We start from the raw sequence: 19,959 nt of genomic DNA on the forward strand, positions 1-19,959 counted from the left end.
ACACTGCGGTACATGACTGTATGTAATAAAATGGCGGCGCTGTATTGATGATGTCATCTTCATCTGGACACAGGGAAAATCACAGTTGGAAGAATTTTTAAAAACATTGAATATTAACGACGAGGGTCTGATTTATTTCCTCAAATATTAAAGATCAGACGGAATATCTAGATTTATTGATTAAAATACAGGATAATAAATACCATTGTAGCACATTTCAGAAACCTACGGCGACAAACAATTTTATTTATTACATACAGTCATGTACCACAGTGTGATTTATGGATTACACAAAAAACGCATCTAAAAGAAAAAAAACAACAAAATCGCAACAAAATCGCATTAAAAAGTTTGTAATTAAAATCCAATCTTGGATTTAAATCCAGTGACCACAGTTTATGGAGGACCTTAAAGGATTTAAAAGAAGGAGGTTTGAAGTTCCAGGTATGACCACTCAGGAAGGGATGTGGAATCATCTCGAAATGCGCCTGGTATATTGGACACTTCGACAAATACCTCCGTTATAAAGAACTCTATATGCATGGCCATGCAATTTTAAAGTTCATACCATCTGAATATTGAATTCATTTGTTCCAACTATCATCACTCATTACTAAGGCGATTACGCTTACCAAGCGGAAGTCTCACCTGAAGTATTGCGATACCTGGTGCGGTCGACGGAGGACACGAGGAGTGAGGCGTCGTGGCGTCTTCAGCTCGCCTCCCGGGACAATTGGCTCAATATCTGAGACAATTGGAACATTTAGATGAAGGTGCTGTGTCTATGATACATTCTTCACACAAGCGCATTGTTAAGTGAGACGGCACAGATCTCTTGTATCTATTACCACTGCGATATTCCACTACCAGCTACATCTGGAATACACTGGATGAATTGCTACATTGAATACCTATATGAACTTATATAAGCACATTGTGAAACGAGGAGTTACAAGTCCTATATACCCAACACTCATTGGGACGATTTGCTATCAGCGGTTGTACAGTATCTATTAGATACGGAAGGAAGCAAAACCCAGCATCTATTGGCGTATAGCTAATTATCAAGAGCCCTAAGTTCGACACACAATGTTTTGCTCTATTATTTTTGGAGGGTCTCACCTATTGCAGGTTATCAGAAGATTCTGGATATTAATGACCAAGAGAGTCATACACTTTATGTATTTTTGTTGAACACTTCTCACAATTTTTTGATTTCATTGTTCTCTTCTACACATTATTTTTATATCACCTATGTTTATATTTTTATCATCCTACCGATCACTATTGACTCTATCCAGACAATTTCTATATGCTGCTATCATTGTAATATCATATTGCTGCTACTAATTTATACTGCGGTTTCCTGTATATATGCTACTACTATTCTAGGATTTTGGCTGATCAATTGCAGTTCTTTTTTATATCTTATATTTTATATTTTATACCTATAATAATAAACATATATAGTTGATGCCATAGAGTGCTCGCTTACTCCATTTATTATCAATCTACTTTGTTGATTGAGGCAGGGTGTCCTCAATTCAAGTTAGTAGCACCTCACCATTACCAACCAGAAGTGAGCCACCCCTTTTAACCTCCAGTCACATTTTAGAAAAAAATCTGATTCAAATTTTTCCTAAACTTCGAATTCCACTTTAGAAGCTTTGATTCGCTCAACACTAGTAGCCTCTATTGGTCTAAGTCAAAAGCGGCATAAAGGTCAGCCCCCTAGTGGTGGCAGCAGGCAGAATGGTTATAAAAAAAAAAAGTAGGTTCAATTTTACTTGTAAAGTATAATAATGCAAAAACCTTCTTAGAACTATGTCAGGTCATTATTACTATTAGGATATGTTGAAAGAATCATTCCTAATCATTCATAATCACTTGTCCCGGGAATATTCTGCAGGTTGCAGAATGGGGGATCGAAAAATTGGGCCTTAAAAGATATGCAGACCAATCAGCAGGCACTTACAGTGGTGGAAACAAGCGCAAGCTATCAACTGCAATTGCTCTTATTGGATGCCCTCCGGTGGTGTTGTTGGTAAGTTTTGCATATTTTTTACTTTATTATATGGGATGAGTGAAGCTTTATACACTCCCCATTGTTTCTTCACTACATTATTACTTTTCCTATCTCCACTTTTGCTATTTACTTTCCTAAGATGATCAAATGAACCAGTGTACTATATATACTGTATATTGTTAGTCCTTTAACACATTTGAAAATGACCTATTGTTTAAATTAAGTTTTTATGTTAAACATTTTTCTTTCATGTCACTATATATATTTAAAAGTGTTTTACAACATTTTAACACTAGATAGGTTATCAGTATCTGATCAGTGGGGGTCCGACACCCGGGACCCCTGCCGATCAGCAGTTTGAGAAGGCACCGGTGCTCCTGTGAGCATGGCGGCCTTCTCTGTGCTTACCAAGCATAGCACCTTACATTGTATAGTGGCTGCTCCTAGGCCACGTGATCGATGAACGTGTCGTCACTGTGCTAGGAAAAGCAAAGAGAAGGCAGCGACACTCACAGGGGCACGGCTTCCTTCTCAAACAGCTGATCGCCGGGGGTCCCAGGTGTCGGACTCCCAGCAATCAGATATTGATGACCTGTCCAAAGGATAGTTCCAGTTTCAGTATTAAAATGTCGGAAAACCTCTTTAAATAAAAATCCTAAAATTGTGCAGTCTTCACACTGCACACTAGGCCTAAAATATGTCAAGACTTCCATTCTTGGAGAGCAGCCACATGGGCCATAGACACAATAGACAGGAGGGGATCTCATTGACTTCTATGGGAGAGTTTTCTAGGAATGCTCTGTGACCTGTACAGAGGTCAGGAGGGAGTAGATAAGCTGTGATATCACCTACAGAGAATGGTGGATTCTGTGATACCAAGATAGCGGCTGAATAGTTACCTGTACAGAACAGGAAATCATGACCTATTATTAGGTCTAGAGGCCAGTGTGAAAATTGCACAATTATATACATTATTTTTTTAAAAATTGACAGTAACATGGAAAATGAAAGAGAAAAAAACTCACCACAAATTCAAAAAAATTTATGTTTACCATAAATGTGATTTAAAGGGGTTATCCTATCATAATGATCACTGTTAAATCTGTTAATGATTTGACAGTGATCATTTTTGTAAATATATTTGATTAACCCATTCCCACCGTTTAGGAGAAAATTTATCCCCACTTACCTCATTGTTGTCATTCGGTCTCCCCTGGTTACGGCCACCGCTCTTCTCCGGAATCCCGGTGGCCGCGCTTGCGCAGAAGACTCCTTCTTTTCTCCTGGCCAGGCCGCTCACTGTCCTGAACGCTCACGCCACCGCGCATGCGCGATGGTGACTTCTTCCTGGCCAGAATAGTACAGAGCCACGAACGCGCACGCCGGCTCTGTACTATACTGGCCAGGAATGAGTCACCATGGCGCGTTCAGTCCAGCGAGCGGCCCGGCCCGGAGAAGACTTCAATCAAGATGAAGCCCGCCCCCAGCCAGAATTCAGGAAGTGAACGGCGTGCTGGCAGCAGGTAAGTATGAAAATGCAAAGTGGGATAACCCCTTTAAACAATAGGTCATTTTTGATGACATGTTCAATATAAAGGAGTTCTCCAGGACTATAACATGGATAGCTTTCATTGTTATGTAGGCACAGTGGCTCATCTGCAAGAATGACTATGAATGTTACTGCAGGAGGCCTTTAGTGAGCACAATATGGTGGCACACAGTAAAGATCTGTCATACAGCCATGTGTATGAGACCTCTTGCCTGAGTCTAACATTATACTGCTGACCTTAGTAGCAGCGGATTGACATTGCTCTTATTTTATGAATTAAAGTGCCTCCAAAATTTTACTTATCAATGATTCTAGCTTTACCTGCACCATGTATTAAAGAGCATCTGTCGGTAGGATAAACCCTATTAAACGATGCCTAATGTCTTATAGAGTCATTTATGTTCCTTTGTGGCATGGTTTCTGAGAAAAATAAATTAGATCTATATCAAAATTAGGTCTTCGTTGCAGCTGCACATGTACTGATGATGTCATCCTGATGATGTCATCCTCCACCTGGAAGAGGAGATGCTTGGCTTCAAGACGAAACAGCTGGCTCTTGTCAATCAAGGGGACAGGGGAAGTGAAGAGCGGAATAACTCTAGTGCTCCAAGGGGCTCGAGCCCACCACCCCCCGTGCAAAAAAATACCTAATTTAAATATTAATAAAAATGTATTATTTTTAAGAATGCAAACAAGGTATTATTTAATTCAGCCAGATCAACTCTACCTGGTATTTTGCCTGGTTTACTCCTGCTGACAGATGCTCTTTAAGGCATGTAAACTTGTGGCCATTGTATGCACAACTTTACATATATCCATATTATGTATCAGCTTTAGCAATTTTGAAATGACCCTATCTAACGCAATATCCACTTTCAGGATGAGCCGACTACAGGCATGGACCCTCAGTCACGTCGCTTCCTATGGAATTCTATTGTCAGTATTATCAAGGAAGGCCGAGCAGTGGTACTGACCTCTCACAGGCATGTGCATTTCTATAAAAATGTAATATACAATAACCTGGAACCCTGAAGAACAGGCTGTATCATAACTGTATTGTCTTCTGGTTTGCCTTCTTCAGTATGGAGGAATGTGAAGCTCTCTGTACTCGTCTCGCCATAATGGTCAAGGGAACGTTTAAATGTCTTGGAACCATTCAGCATTTAAAATATAAGTATGTGAATTCACATGTTCTATGTGCATCATCATTTTATGTTGCCTTTTTATTCGATTTTAGATGCTTTGTCTTCTTGTGTGCAGAGTGTAAAAAAATTTGCTAAAAGCAGGAAATGTGATCAGATTAAAAAAAAACACTTGCCGCCACTCTGGTACAGCCTCCTAGTATTTCTACCTGTGATGACATCACCTACATCCATGTGACCACTGCAATGATTGGCCGCAGCAGTCACATGCATGTACATCACGTCATGACTGCAGGAAGTAAATGAAGACCAGCGGGACCACTGGAGCAGAAAAGATTTACCAGGTGAGTGTTTGTTTGTTTTTTATTTCACCAAATTCCTGCTTTTAGTTAATTTTTGAAAATCTTGGATTGTGTTTGAAAATATTGAGGTGTGATTCATAAATAAATTTTTCCATGGAACCAGGATTCTAAATGGAAAGCATTTATAACTCCTATTTGTATATTGTAGAGTAAAGTTTGCACCCATGTGAAGAATACTCACAATACATTCAACCAGACGTAATAAAAAGTCCTCACTTCTCCTCAAGATTCCCAGGCAGCCCTTGTGCGGACCTAACCCTTCAGCAGTAGAAGTAGACAAAAGCACAACATGTGTGACCCATACTGTACCACTAGTATCATTGATGTGGTTCTCATTTTGCATGCTCTATTACAGATTTGGAGATGGTTATATTGTCACCATGAAGATCAGAGCACAGAAACCTGGATTAGCCCCTGATCCAGAACCAGCAGAGAAGTTCATACAGACAAACTTTCCTGGCAGCTTACAGCGAGAGAAACACTACAACATGTTACAGTATCAGATCTCCTCCTCGTCCCTAGCCAGGATATTCCAACTTCTGATCTCCAACAAACAAAGCCTCAACATTGAGGAATACTCTGTGTCCCAGACTACGTTAGACCAGGTAAGCCAATTAGGTTCCTAGCTGAGCATCCAATCTCAGAGCTAGGCGGGGTATTTAAGTCTGCTACGTAGTCCTGCCCAGCTGCAGGTGTGTCCTGGAATGTTTTGTACTTCTGTGCTTTGTACCTGAACTCTAGCACGGATCATTAAGCCTCTGTGTACTGACCCTGGCTTGTTTTCTGGCTTAATCCCTCATCTGCTGAATTGACTTCTACTGACCTGGTATTTTGACCTTTGCTAGTTTCTGGATTAAACACTCACCCCATGTTTGGGTCGTACCTGTTCCTATTTCTGACCTTGCTTATACTATGCTTTTTACCTAGTCATTCGGCAGAGACCTGTGATGAGATAGAACAGAGGATGGAAGTGGTAGTGGCTCTGCTTACAGTCAACCGCAGTGGCTGTCCTCTCACTGTTGCTCCCTAGGGGCAGTGTAGTACAAGGAGGGGGCACCCTTTCTTCCCTTGGGAGATACTGTGATTCTGAGGCTCCTGCCTGATGGTATCTGGAATGCCCTTCATGTTAGGTTTCTGAATGGGTGCAAGGCAGATCATGTAGACTGCAATGGCAAGTGTGTGATCTAGGAGTCAGAAAACCAAGCCAGAGGTCAAAGAATAAATGTCTCTCTTTACTGTAGTGAAACATGAGAGTTGTAGTACACTCAAAAATAGCAAGAACACAGTTCCAATTCTACACAGTGCAATTCTCTCCCAAATAGCAGTGTATAGATTTAGGCAGGGATCGGAGTGATGGCCCTCTCTCATCGCTATCTATGGCTGTATAATCTATGCCAGGCAATAGTAATCTGACAGTAATGGCTGTAATTTCCACTGCGGGATATTGGGTCTTGATGGCATGTCTTTCTGTATATTTGTCTGTCTTTCTGTATATCTGGCAGAGATCTGTTAGTCTCTGGAACTTGAGGCCTAAGAAGGAGCACATGGGCTTTGTGTCCTTTTTCTCTGAAAGTCCAGTCTAGACTCCCCCTCTAGATTGGAAGTTGGACCACCCCACCCCTGCCAAGAGGGGAGGAACAGGGTGGTTAACCCTATCCCTGCCAACTTTATCAGGTCATTCTGAGTGTACATAACATTAAATAACAGTACATAACATTAGAAACCATTTCCAGATACCCACTGTATTGGGGTACTGCAATTCTTGTACGTCCCTTTCTAGTGAGCTTACACAAGTTTTCTGCCACCTTATTTTACAGACATGATCCGGCCTTGCAGCTTACTTTGGTGAAGTGCCTAGGGGTAGCCTTCACTTTCTACCAATTAGAGTGGTTAAAGAAGATTGGTAGTAGTTTTTTAGTTAGCTTTTTGTGTTTCTAGATGGTGACCATAGTCTATCAAGATGCACCAGATTTGTCACACAAAGTGCACCACTATGATAAATATGATACAGCTTCTGCCAGTCTCCTCTAGGTTTGGGCTGTCTTTATTGTAGACAAGCCTAATAAATCAGCCCAATAGTGTTTAAATACAAATAATTTTCCAGACATTTATGATAATCATTATGTCTGTCGAAATATTTATCTGTCTAACCACTAATCAGTTTAAAATATTTCCTAGTCATAAGTGGCAAATATACGGTAGACTTCATTTTATCATTGACAGAGAAAATTGCATGCAGAGCCTCTTTTCCATCAAGTTTCGATTGTGAGAGAAGATCCTTTAAAAGGGCATCTGTCAGAAGATTTGTACCTATGACACTGGCTGACCTGTTACATGTGCTCTTGGCAGCTGAAGGCATCTGTGTTGGGCCCATCGTCATAGGTGCCTGCATTGCTGAGAAAACTATTTTTTTTTTTATATAGTTTTAATATAGGGCGTTGCCTTTACACCTAAAGGCTCAGCAATCTCTGCAACTGCCATGCCTTCTCCACATTTATTGACTTGTCCCGACAGTGTAAATGTGATCATGTCTGCCTGGCCCTGTTAATCAAAGTGCATGGGGTGTGTCAGAGCCTTTAGGCGTAACAGCAACGCCCCTGTTGCTCCTAGAGTCTTATTTTCAGTGAAGAATGCACCATTATTAGCTGACTGCTTTTCCATCTACAGGTATTCGTAAACTTCGCTAAACAGCAAACAGATGATGAGGATATTCATCTACATCCTCGAGCTGCCGGAGCCACACGGGAAGTCAGAGTTGCACCTGCTCCACCCCCGAAGGCATGAGAAATTTGCAGTAAGCATCAGGGTATAAGATAAGAAGGTGGTGGTGCTTTTTCTGAAATGTGGGGTGAAGACTTTGTCTACACATTGTTACAGGCTCTGTGTGAGCAGATGAACAATCTAATGAAGTTTTAGAACAGTGTCTGGCACCCTCCAGCAGTGATGCATCCCAAATACATTCTGGTCCCCTTCGGCTGCTGCGTTCTCCCTTGTCGAGTGCAATGCTTGGCACCTAGGTGCAGAGTGGACCAATTAAAAAAAATTAAACCACAGAGGGCAGGAGGAGACAGTTAGCAATCATAGATAGTGTTTTGTAAAAAAAGGCAAAGTCCTCTAACGGCCCTGACTCTCACCGCACCAAAACCTGTGACTGCCACTAATAATTCACTGTATGTATTGACCTTATTAAAGCAGAACATGAATAGATATGCTTGTCCATTTTCATATGCTTATTAACAAATAAAGATTAGTGAATTGAATCTACAGTCTTTGGCTTATAATCATGTGAAGTTATGATATTGACGCACTGTTATAATAAAACACTGATGATGCTTTAAGATATAACATCCTACCCCGTGAGCTGCGACCTGTTAATTGGGAATCCAGATTATGATTTTCGGTACAAATGCCTTTTTACAACACTGTGATATGATCAAATCTAATAAAGTTATCAGACGCTATGGGTGAATATGCTTGTACGCAAGTCATAAGAGCCCAGAAATGTGTATAAAATATCTTCAGCATTCTGTATCTCCTCAAGGGCACGGCCTTACGTTGCAGGTCTATATGTGGCAAAAATCCGCACCAGTAAATTCCATACCAAACTGTGCAGATTTCAGTACAGAAATCATTGCCATCAAGGAGGCAGTGCTATGAGTGATTGACAGCCTTCCCTCTATGACTGTGTATACAGAGAGAGCTGTCAATCACTGATAGGACTGTCTCCTGGACTTCAAAGCCCAGAATGAGCAGGAATTTAAATGAATGAAATTCAAGTTATGCTGAATCTTTTCCCACAAAACTATCTCATTCTGCTCAGCTCCTCCTGCTCTATAACATGTAACAAGGAGCTTTCTTTCTACCAGTTGGTGCTCTGTTTCGCCTGAATAGACATGGATTTAAAAGAGAACTGGTGTCCGCAGCTGGCCCCTCTTGCTGCGCATGGTGTACCCTGTCCAGTGCATGCATTATACACACTAGCTCCCTCTAGTGGAAGCTGCAGGCAGCCAGAATGCTATGCTTTACATTTATGTCTATGAAGGTTGTAAAGAGGACTCGTCACCATTCCTGACATGATAAATACAGGATGAGAAAAGATAGAGATTCACATAAAAAATAATTTTCTGAGGTCTAGATATTGAGGACCTATCATCAGGGTGGGTTATCAATATCAGATTGGTGGGGACACAGAATGCTCTGTCCACTGTGTAGTGGTCATGTCGTCTTACTCGCAGCTCATCTCCCATTCAAATGTCTTTTTCTGGTGCTGGAAAGCCGCAGAGAATAGCTGATCGTTGTGGGTGCAGGGTGTCAGACACCACCAATCTGATATTGATTACCTACATTGAGGTTAGGGCATTAATATGTAGAACCCATGAAAACCTTTTAAAAAGGGATTTTCCAGTAATTATTATTTTTTTTTTTATCAAGTGCCCACAGCATGCCCCCTGAAACAGAAGATTCATACTTACCTGCTCCTCTGAGCTGTCTCCATCTTCCGGTTCCAGAACTGTTTACATCCAGAAGAGGTTTTGTAAACTCCATCAACATACAGTATATTGTACTGTAAGAACCTGCATCACAAATCCACCTTTTCTAAACATGGTCTACACATTCATACTTGCCTCCATTCGGCTTTCTTAAATCTGTGACTTTTATAAATTAACCTATGCCCCTCCTCTTTAGTAAAGATAAATGGCCTTATCCACTAACCAGACATGTAAATAGTCATGCTATATGCAGTACATATTGAAATAATATTTATGTTTAAAAGCTATGTGCACCTTTGGAGGCAGTTTTTGTTTACAATCGCACTTTACTCATTTTTGGCTATAAATCATATTTTCAATTGGCCTTTATTAAAAATATTGAGCCATTCTGTCAAAGGGTTAACAGTTTTTCTAACTGTGTGACTGGTACTTTCACTTTGTGCCAGTCATCTAATAAACCTCATCTCTAAACTACTGAGATGTCATTAACCCCCCTTTTTAAGCCACATCCTTATCAGTAAGGTAAGGATTGTGCTATGATGAGTGTTTATAAAGTCAGAGAGCAGAGGTGAGGAGCCCATCAGCTCCCTGCCTGATTGAAGAGACAAAAAAATCCACAGGCTGCTATTACAGCATCTCAGCTATGTACAGAAAAAAGGATTCCACATTTTTTTTTTTTTATAAAGACCAATTGAAAAAATTATTTTTAGCTCAAAATAAATACAATGCAATAATAAAAAAAATAAAAAAATCCAGTATAAATGTGACTCGACCTCAACCTATACCCAATAAAGGGTACACCACAAGCAGTTTATACCATCTAGGCTTAATCACATTGTTTTCCTAATTTTTTCCCCCCAGTAGCCTATTTGAGGTCTGCTATCACCCCCTGCCTGCCCCATCCCACCACATTAGTGAGTTATGGGAAGTTTCTGCATTCCTCCTATCCTGCTTGCAGTGCCTCTCTGCTCGCTCCCTTTTCCGGTCGTCAATGCTCGCCTGTCGTAAAGTATTGCAGGAGACACGTGAGCAGAACCGACCCCACAGCAGACTCTACAGGAAGCTTGGTGAGCAGTTCTCATACAGCATACATTACTGTACTCCCTGGTACATACATAGTGACCGACAGTCCCAGTTCTATATCCAATATAATAAAAACACCCATAAAGAAATATGTGTATGAAAATCAGTCTTTATTACTTGATATACAGAATCATACAGATCGTATGGCTTTTTTTATCTGCTGTAAAATACACAGCGCAAAACAGCAATGGTTTATTACTATATCCTATGGCTTCTGGTGATATTCTAGGAAAACTCAGCAATAAGCTTTGGCTTCTAGATTGTACATAAGGCTTCTTGAACATATCCAGTACCTATATAAATAACTTTGTATTTTTACAAAGTTGTTTGCCCCTACAGTATGTGCTGGGATTGTACAAACTGGTTCTATTTAATCGAAATGTTCCTTACATGACTGGGCACATAAACTGCGTTTTCAGCTAGTGTCTGGCAAATGTATGCCAGCTCTTATTCATTTTTGGTTTTATTTTACCATCATTGTGCTTTTTGACTAATTATTAGGGGCAAAATTGGTTAAGACGCCTAAAAACAATACTAGACTGAATATTAATAAAATAAAACAACATGTTCCAATGATATTTATTCTTGATATTGATTAAAGTGGTTAAAATGACGAGTTATTGCTTTGGGGAGGACATATACAGACAAATGTTTCACCAACATCATTCAGTAAGGGATCTGACATCCAGGCCTTGACCCTTCTCATTTAGGGTCCACGCACATGGCAATGTCATGGCACATGTAGTCCATAAAGGTCAGTCATACAGAACCTCAGGCATTCCCTGTGCTGCCACATGGTGCCCTTGTGCCTCTAGGGAAGAATAACCAACAATTTGTTGCATCTCCATATAAAATTGGAGGTATATGGAGGTACAATACAGGCTCCTAGTAGGCTAGGGCAGCTGGATCTATGCATGGATCCTAAGGGTAGAAGAGACTGTCAACCAGCAATAGACAATACAATGAAACTGTATATTATTTTGTCTAAGCATCACTTCATCATTCAGGTTACAAAAACTGAATTTTTTTTTGCAGTTCTTAATTTGCTATTATGGCAATGTGGTAATGATTTTCTGAACCCAAAAATCAGGGATTCCTCAAATATGTATTTTTGAGGTCCAGAAATATTCAAGTATTTATTCAGTTATTATTCCTATCAGTTTGCCACAAAAGGTCCAGATGGGTGTTACCAGTTGGGGGTGTGTCCCTGCACAGTACAACACTGGCAGCACTGATTGGATAGTGTCAGAATGTGCAGGGACACAACGGCTGACCTTCACTGCAAACTGCTAACAAATCATTCTTAACTTCTATCAGGTATAATAAAGAAACAGCACATCATAGAGAGTCATAATTCATAAAATAAATGCTCCAAAATTGTTATTACACAGGGAATGGGCCATGAAGAAATTAGACCAATCTCAGTTCCTGCTGAAAAGAGGTATCTGAAAAAAAAAATCTATTAAAAGTCCGGTAGGCGGTTTTACATAATGGTCAACTGCATACTCATACAGGGAGTCCTGTCAATCACTGATAAGACCACCTCCTGGACTCACAAGGTCCAAGTAAGGAGTCAATGTATAAATGACAAGTTATACTGAATGTTTTCCTGTAATAAAATATGCTGACCGCACATAGAACAGCATATTAAACCCTTTCACAGATATATTTTTTTCAGTATCGTTTTAAACACATTATTGCTATTTTCCTGAAATTACTATGCAACATAGAAGTGTAACATTCACTGTAGGTGTAATCTATATTCCCATAGCATATGGTTAGGATAGACCATCAATGTCAAATAGGTGTGGGTCCCACCTCTGGGACTGACTCCTATTTCCAGAATGGGGCCCCCGAAGTGAAGGGAGAGCAGCACAAGCACAGCCACCTTCCAGTCACCACTATGTAGTTCTGAAATTAGCCAAGTGCTGGCCCGGCTATCTCCAATAGTCTCATAATGTTGAATGGAGAGGCAGCGCTTCCTGTATGGGACTACCAAAAACAGCTCGAAAGTCCACGCATGTGCAGTGTGCTCTTCTTCATTTTGGAGCCCCCCGTTCTGGAGATAGGAGCCAGTTCCAGAGATGGGATCTGAAGATATCTGACGCATATCCTAGCGATATGCCATCAATGCTTCATAGAGGGGTTGTCCAAGTTACATTTTTTTTTTGTAAAAGGCAAGGAAGGTAATAAAATTATTTTATAAAAAAAATAAAATAAAATTATACTCCCTATTCTGGTCCCCCTCTGTTCCAGCACTACCACTCCTGTCCTGTGCAGCCAGGACGTCATGATTTTGGCTTCAGCAATGATGTACCCAAATTCTGCACATCACCGTGATATGGCACAAGACTGCTGAGACCAGTGACAGACTGGATCGGTCACATGCAGTATACGCGTACATCACCTCTGCAGTCAGAAAAGGCCTGTGGGGAGGATCAGAGTGGCAGCACAGAATTAGAAAGGGTCTGGAATGGCTAGTATCACCTTTTTATTTTACTATATTCCCTGCCTATTCAAAAAAATAAATATTAAATAGAATTACTCAGACAAGCCCTTTACTGTCTCCTATCGTATGACATATTGCAATATGATACAGAGGTCCAACACCTGGTTTAAAAATAGTTGTAGCTGTAATAACTTTTTACTGCTGTATTTTACAATAATGGAGGTCACATTTATTTAAACCTGCAGAAAAAGCCATACGAAAAAAATATATAAAAAAAAAAAACAATGCTCTTCTGGAAGTCATAGGAAGCTAGAATTCAGTATCAAAGGTAAAAGAAAATAATGTTGTTTTTTGCATATTCACAGTAGAAAGGGGATTATTGACATCCGTATTCTTGGATAGTCCTTGAACTCCCTGATATATCTGTGATGTTTTTCCTTTGCCCAAATGGTCATCTGAATAAAACCAATCAACGTAAAAAGTCCAACTGCAATGAAAAAAAAAAAATAAAGATATTGACAGGAGGAGAACTGATATTAAGAGCAACTACAGCGTTTGGTGTGAGCAAGAATTCATACCTGGAGCACACTGGGTCATCACAGTGAAGCTAATCCAGCTTCCTACCTAGAAAAGAGTACATGTATATATGTAATTAGGGACCATCCATGAAAGTGAAGCTGGAAGAGTAATACATTGTGCATGGTAGACCCCAAGTTTAAATATTACGTTAAATTGATAAGACTATTCACAAAAACTGTGCACCAATTTTTGTTACTTTAGGTTACCTGTGATAAAAAAATAAAATAAAATAAAATAAAAGTTTGCTTTCCCCAGGGGCATACACAAATCTCATAGGGCCCCATAACAAAACTTTGTATTGGCCCCCTGCACCTAGTTAAACAGAGTATAGGCATTAACCACTCCCAGGCAATGCAGAACACGCCCAATGTCCAAACTTTTTGAAGAATTTAGGTTTTTGGTTTTTTTATGAAGTGGAAGAAATTTTTTATTAAATACTAGTTGTAATAAGAAAATGTTGCCTTTTGCCTCACCTTCTTTATTTGACTTATGTCAAACAGGTGACTTCTTATAATAGCGCTCATTCTGAACACCATATTTCTCAATGCATTTACACCAGAAAACTGGCAAAAATACACTGATAAATCTCCTTCTCTTCTATTACTAAGCTACCTGGCTGCCTGCAGCCACCACTACGGGGAGCTCAGTGTATAAGAATGAATACAACTATCATGGAATCTGTAATTTCTTTGGATTGAGCTCTGCCTAGTGGCGGCTGCATGAAAATGCAATGTTTTCTCTTTTCTAAGGGTACTTTCACACTAGCGTTTTTCTTTTCCGGCGCTGAGTTCCGTCCTTGGGACTCAAATCCGGAAAAGAACTGATCAGTTTTATCCCCATGCATTCTGAATGGAGAGTCAGTCCTTCAGGATGCATCAGGATGTCTTCAGTTCAGTCTTTTTGACTGATCAGGCTTTTCAGAAAAACGTAGCATGCAGTATTTTTACCTCCGGCCAAAAAGCCTGAACACTTTGAACGCCGGATCAGGCCTTTTTCCCATTGACTTGCATTAACGCCGGATCTGGCACTGTGTGTTCAGTCAAAACGGATCCGGCTTTTGCATGTTAAACCCGAAAAATGTGAAAAAAAAGTTAAAGTCCCTAAATGGCGGATCCGTTTTTTCCAATGCATTTTTTCATTGTGATCAAAATCCTGATCAGGATTCAAATGTAATCCGTTTTCACACGTTTTTCCGGATCCGGCGGGCAGTTCCGGTGTCGGAATTGAACGCCGGATTAAAACAACGCTAGTGTGAAAGTAGCCTAAGCTACCTGGCTGCCTGCAGTCACCACTACGGGGAGCTCAGTGTATAAGAATGAATACAACTATCATGGAAGCTGTAATTTCTTTGGATTGAGCTCTGCCTAGTGGTGTGTCAGACTTTTCATATATTCTATCTTAGTCCTCTTATATTGCATCGATCTTCTTTATTTTTTGCAACAGTGATTCATACTTGTAATTGTTACAAATAAAAAAATCTCCATTAAAACAGTTTGTAAAAAAAAAAAAAGAATATGCAGGGAGGCGAACAAGTTCACTGCTGGGCCTCATAGCTGTTGCGTGGTCTGCCTCTATTGCACTGCCTGTCACCAAAAAAATGCACTTCAGTCTGCAGGCAGCAGGTTATAGAGCAGGTGTAGGTGAGCAGATTGATATATAGTTTTGTGGTAAAATATTCAGCAAGGCTTGTAATTTATACATTTACATCTCTGCTCTTTCTGAAAGTCCGTCCCAGTTTCAGTGACTGACAGCTATCTCTGTATACACACTTACACAGACAATGCTATTAATCACCGATACCATGTAGTGTCCCACTCCAGGTGGATGGGAACACTCCAAATTGCTATATGTCATTTTGCACTATTTAATGTATTTTCCTTTGTCACAGCTGGTAAATTCCTATTTCAGGCTGGTGGATGCACTACATAAATCCAACACTAGGTGTCACTTTCACACCATTTATATAGGTCAGCACACAGGAAGAGACAAGAGATTAGAAATGGGAGTTTAGGAGTGAGGAGTTAGGAGGAGAGGAGCCGCCTGGCTCTGTCCTCTGGGCCTTGCCCAGAGAGTGAAGCTACTTCAGCCCATGTAGTCCAAGACTAGGACTTATTGATCCGTGACGAATATCTCTACTAGGAACCCTTCCAGGGACTTAGGGAATAATTTATGTCTCTCATGCAACCTTTTCAAAGAATGGAGCAGAGAGTTTGCCTGCCATAAGGGAGAGTACCCTTGGGTTGCTGGACTACTGAACTATAGAATATTGGCAAAGGAAGGTAACTGCCGTTTATCAGGATCTAGTCTCTTTTGCATAAGATGGAGAGTTTCTAAGCTACAAACTGCCCACCATAACCAAGGACAGAAAGGCCATCTGTCAGAATACTTATTTACAGAGGGTCCAAACTATTTCTGAAAGGCTGAGTAACAGAAGCAAGATCAGGAACCAAGTACAAATAAGATCATCATTTCTACACTGTTGAGCTGAAACCTACAGAAAGCACCAAGCCTGTTATTGGAATTTACAGCTTTACCATCTGTATGTATGACAAAGTGCTGCTAATGGATTATACCTATTGCAAGACAACAGTTTACAAGTAAAGTTCCTGTTAGGTTCAACTATTGCCTCTCTCGTCATTCCGATCCATCTCCTCATTGCACCTAACGGTGCTGGCGTCACGAACACCACAAGGGCCCAGCTGCAAAAGCACCTTCAATACCCATTACCACCAAGGGCACCTCAACTTCCATCTGGCTGGTGTTCCCTGCAATAGAGATGTGCCCTGGAGGATTTAGTGCTGTCCTTCCCTCCACTGCACGCCCAGGGAGGCTCTGCTAACCGTGAGTAAATGAACTACTACCCCCATCGGCCCACAGTAACTCAAGTGTTGCCCCTGCGGCCCAGTCGTCGCAAACATCTATGTACAGATATCAGTGACTGACAGCTATCTCTGTATACACACTTACACAGATAATTCTATCACTAATAACATCTCCCTGTGCTCAAGTCAGAAAGAGCAGTATAAATGTACAGTATATGTATAAATTACAAGTTTTACAGAATGTTTTCCCACAATAACAATAATACCAGTCTGCTCAGCTTCTCCTGCTCTATAACATACTGCCTGTAGATTGCACTGCATATTGTGGTGACAGATTCTCTTTAATCACTATTTAAAGGGGTATTCCAGCTGCAAATGCTGTAAAAAACATAACAAAACTTATACTTACCAATCCAATGCCACCGTCTTTCCAGCAGTGCCAGGGTCCAGGCTCAGACTGTACAGATGGAAGCGCTCATTGCTGGAGCGCAGGGAGCTGCAGTCTTGTCACTCACCGCTCAGCTCCCCGCGCTCCTCCCCTCCTTCAGGCCAGTGGCGCTCTGCATGGTAAAGCAGGAAAACTTCTCCCTGCTTCACCATTCAGCCTGCAGACACAGATCGCGCTGCCGGTCTGTGGGTGGAGCCTGAAGCCTGGAAATCTGCATAAGCTCTGCCCACACAGTGCTGCAGAGCGATCTGTGCCTGCAGGGAAGAGAGGACTGTGAGCTTTAAGAACGGGACAAGGTGAGTAGTTAGTGTTTTTTTATTTTATTTTTAATACAGAGGGGGCACAGAGGACTATTACTACAGTGAAGGGGGCACAGAGCCGGAGGGCATTACTACAATGAAGGGGGCACGGAGGGCATTACTACAGTGAAGGGGGCACAGAGCCAGAGGGCATTACTACAGTGAAGGGGGCACAGAGGGCATTACTACAGTGAAGGGGGCACAGTGGGCATAACTACTGTGAAGGGGGCACAGTGGGCATAACTACTGTGAAAAGGGCACAGAGGGCATAACTACTGTGAAAAGGGCACAGAGGGCATAACTACTGTGAAAAGGGCACAGAGGGCATAACTACTGTGAAAAGGGCGCAGAGGGCATAACTACTGTGAAAAGGGCGCAGAGGGCATAACTACTGTGAAAAGGGCGCAGAGGGCATAACTACTGTGAAAAGGGCGCAGAGGGCATAACTACTGTGAAAAGGGCGCAGAGGGCATAACTACTGTGAAAAGGGCGCAGAGGGCATAACTACTGTGAAAAGGGCGCAGAGGGCATAACTACTGTGAAAAGGGCGCAGAGGGCATAACTACTGTGAAAAGGGCGCAGAGGGCATAACTACTGTGAAAAGGGCACAGAGGGCATAACTACTGTGAAAAGGGCACAGAGGGCATAACACTATAGATAGATACATGTACTATCATTTTGCAGAACAGCCATGCGGACATACAGACTCGGAATGCACACAGAGTCTTTTTTTGGCGGCCCCGTTGAAGTGAAGGGAACTGTACGGACGTAGAAAAAAAATATGTGTGTGTGCAGGAGCCCTAAGGCCCCCAGAATCAGTTACACTGGTGGGCCCTAAGTACCCCAGTCCGACACTGCCAGGGTCCTTGTTACAGTCCACTTCCTGCTCCCACCTCGACCCAGCAGAAAATGCCTGTGAATGTCAATCAATGGCTGCAGCAATGACTCACCTCAGACAGTGATTTGCTGAGCGGCAATCCCAGCCATTTCCTGCTATGCTGAGACAGGAGCAGGAAGTGAAACAGCGGGGGGAACCATCAGACTGGCAGCAGCAGGGGATCGGAGAGGTAAGCATACGTTTTTGAAGCACATGCATTGGTATATTCTATTGAATGAAGCTGAGCTACAATACCGAACTCAACCCATGGGCAAGAAAAGGTACGGTTTCTGGAAATAAAGCAGGTTTTTAAATTATTTTCTAAATCTTGGACAACCCCTTTAAATGCAATATATATGTTAAACAGCACCTGGCAGCAGGCTCAACTCTATTAGACCAGGAATACTGCCTGGTAGGGTTGATCCTGCTGATTTAAATGTTATCCTTTCTTGTGAAAATTGGTTGGGGCACTACTGGGGAAAAAAAATAAAATAAAATTCCCCTAATCTAGCTCCCAGTGCTGGCCAAATTTTTTAAACAAGTTAGTTGTATATAAAAACGTATGCATAAATGTGCCGACACCTGCCGCCCATATTCCCCATTATCGTATGAATGTCAGTGATGGATGGAGAGTCCCTCGAGCCATCCATGTAGGACATGATCGACCAGTCATTTGAATGGCCCCCTTGAGTAGAATATAAAGACGCTGGATAGAGGGAAACATAGGTGCAGATTAAAGAGGACCTTTCACCGCTCCTGACATGCCTGCTTCATACGCCCCCCATGTAACAATTCTGGAGCATCCGTTCTGATGACTATGCTGTGCCCTTCTGCTATTTTTTCTACTAGAAGTTATGAATGAATTGTCTGCAGTAAGGGTATAGAGGGGAGGTAACCAGTTTGGGGGGGGGTGTACCTGCACAGTCTGACAATGGCAGCACTGACTGGATAGAGTAAGGTTGTGCAGAGACGCCCCCCCCCCCCCCCAACTGGTAACACCCCTCTGTACCCTTACTTCAGACTGCTAGCAATTCATTCATAACTTCTAGTAGAAATGAAGGAATGGCACAACACAGTGATAAGAATAGATGCCCCAGAATTTTTATTACATAGCTATTAAAACAGACATGTCAGGAGCGGTGACAGACTCCTCTTTAAAGGTTGCCTTATGGGACACAGAATTTGCTGGGGAAGTCCCCACCAGTCAGACATTTATACAGAGCCAATGTAGTTTCAATGTAGCTTCATGTCAGCAGGAGCAAGGTAAGTCAACTGCTTCTGCCAGAACGTCCATTATAGCCAACAGCTTAATCTGATTAGGACTTTGATTTGATGAGTTGCCAATACCTACCTCATAGGTATAGTTAGGGCATGACACAAAGAAAAACAACCATGTAAAAGGATTTCGTGTTGGGAAGGGATACCTCCGTGACCTGGAACCTAGAAGAGTTATAAACATGGTAGGTTATGTTTTTTTTTGCAATATGTACTTGACATTCACAACAAATTTGCCGCATAGTGCTACTGTGTTACAAAACTGCATTCACACATAGCAGATTTTCTGCTATGGATTTGAGGGCATGCTCCGAGTTTCACAGCATGCTTATTAAAGGGGGTTTCCGATCTTAGTGCAGACAATCCCTGTGGTCTTTACCTGTGCCCCAGAACATAAAAAAAAACATTCCCCCGTCTGCGGCCTTGCTGGTGCTCCCACAGGACCTATAAGTTGCAGGATCCTGTGACCGCAACAGCCAATCACAGGCCACAGCGCTCACAGCGGCTTGAAGTCCGGGCATGGGAAGCCGGTGGGAATGTAGCAGCAGCAAGACCAGT

General features: G+C 41.6%; 2 protein-coding genes across 4 annotated transcripts in view; one reads left to right on the plus strand and one right to left on the minus strand.

Annotated features, from left to right (window-relative positions):
* The window catches only part of ABCA4 (ATP binding cassette subfamily A member 4), a 208,005-nt gene extending 199,848 nt beyond the window's left edge, over positions 1 to 8,157 (plus strand). The window contains 5 exon segments of the mRNA XM_040408736.1: positions 1,910 to 2,044; positions 4,455 to 4,558; positions 4,657 to 4,749; positions 5,435 to 5,684; positions 7,747 to 8,157. Of these exon segments, the coding sequence (XP_040264670.1) occupies positions 1,910 to 2,044; positions 4,455 to 4,558; positions 4,657 to 4,749; positions 5,435 to 5,684; positions 7,747 to 7,863 (699 nt within the window). The 3' untranslated portion in view covers positions 7,864 to 8,157.
* A 2,658-nt stretch (positions 8,158 to 10,815) lies between these two features.
* The window catches only part of LOC120978502 (very-long-chain enoyl-CoA reductase-like), a 142,792-nt gene continuing 133,648 nt past the window's right edge, over positions 10,816 to 19,959 (minus strand). For all 3 annotated transcript variants that reach the window (XM_040406671.1, XM_040406672.1, XM_040406673.1), the window contains exons 11-13: positions 19,478 to 19,566; positions 13,680 to 13,725; positions 10,816 to 13,588 (exon numbers count right to left, since the gene is read on the minus strand). In XM_040406671.1, the coding sequence (XP_040262605.1) occupies positions 13,461 to 13,588; positions 13,680 to 13,725; positions 19,478 to 19,566 (263 nt within the window). In that variant the 3' untranslated portion in view covers positions 10,816 to 13,460. The remainder of the gene's footprint in view (positions 13,589 to 13,679; positions 13,726 to 19,477; positions 19,567 to 19,959) is intronic.

This window comes from Bufo bufo, chromosome 9 (genome assembly GCF_905171765.1).
Source record: "Bufo bufo chromosome 9, aBufBuf1.1, whole genome shotgun sequence".
In the NCBI taxonomy this organism is placed as follows: Eukaryota; Metazoa; Chordata; class Amphibia; order Anura; family Bufonidae; genus Bufo; species Bufo bufo.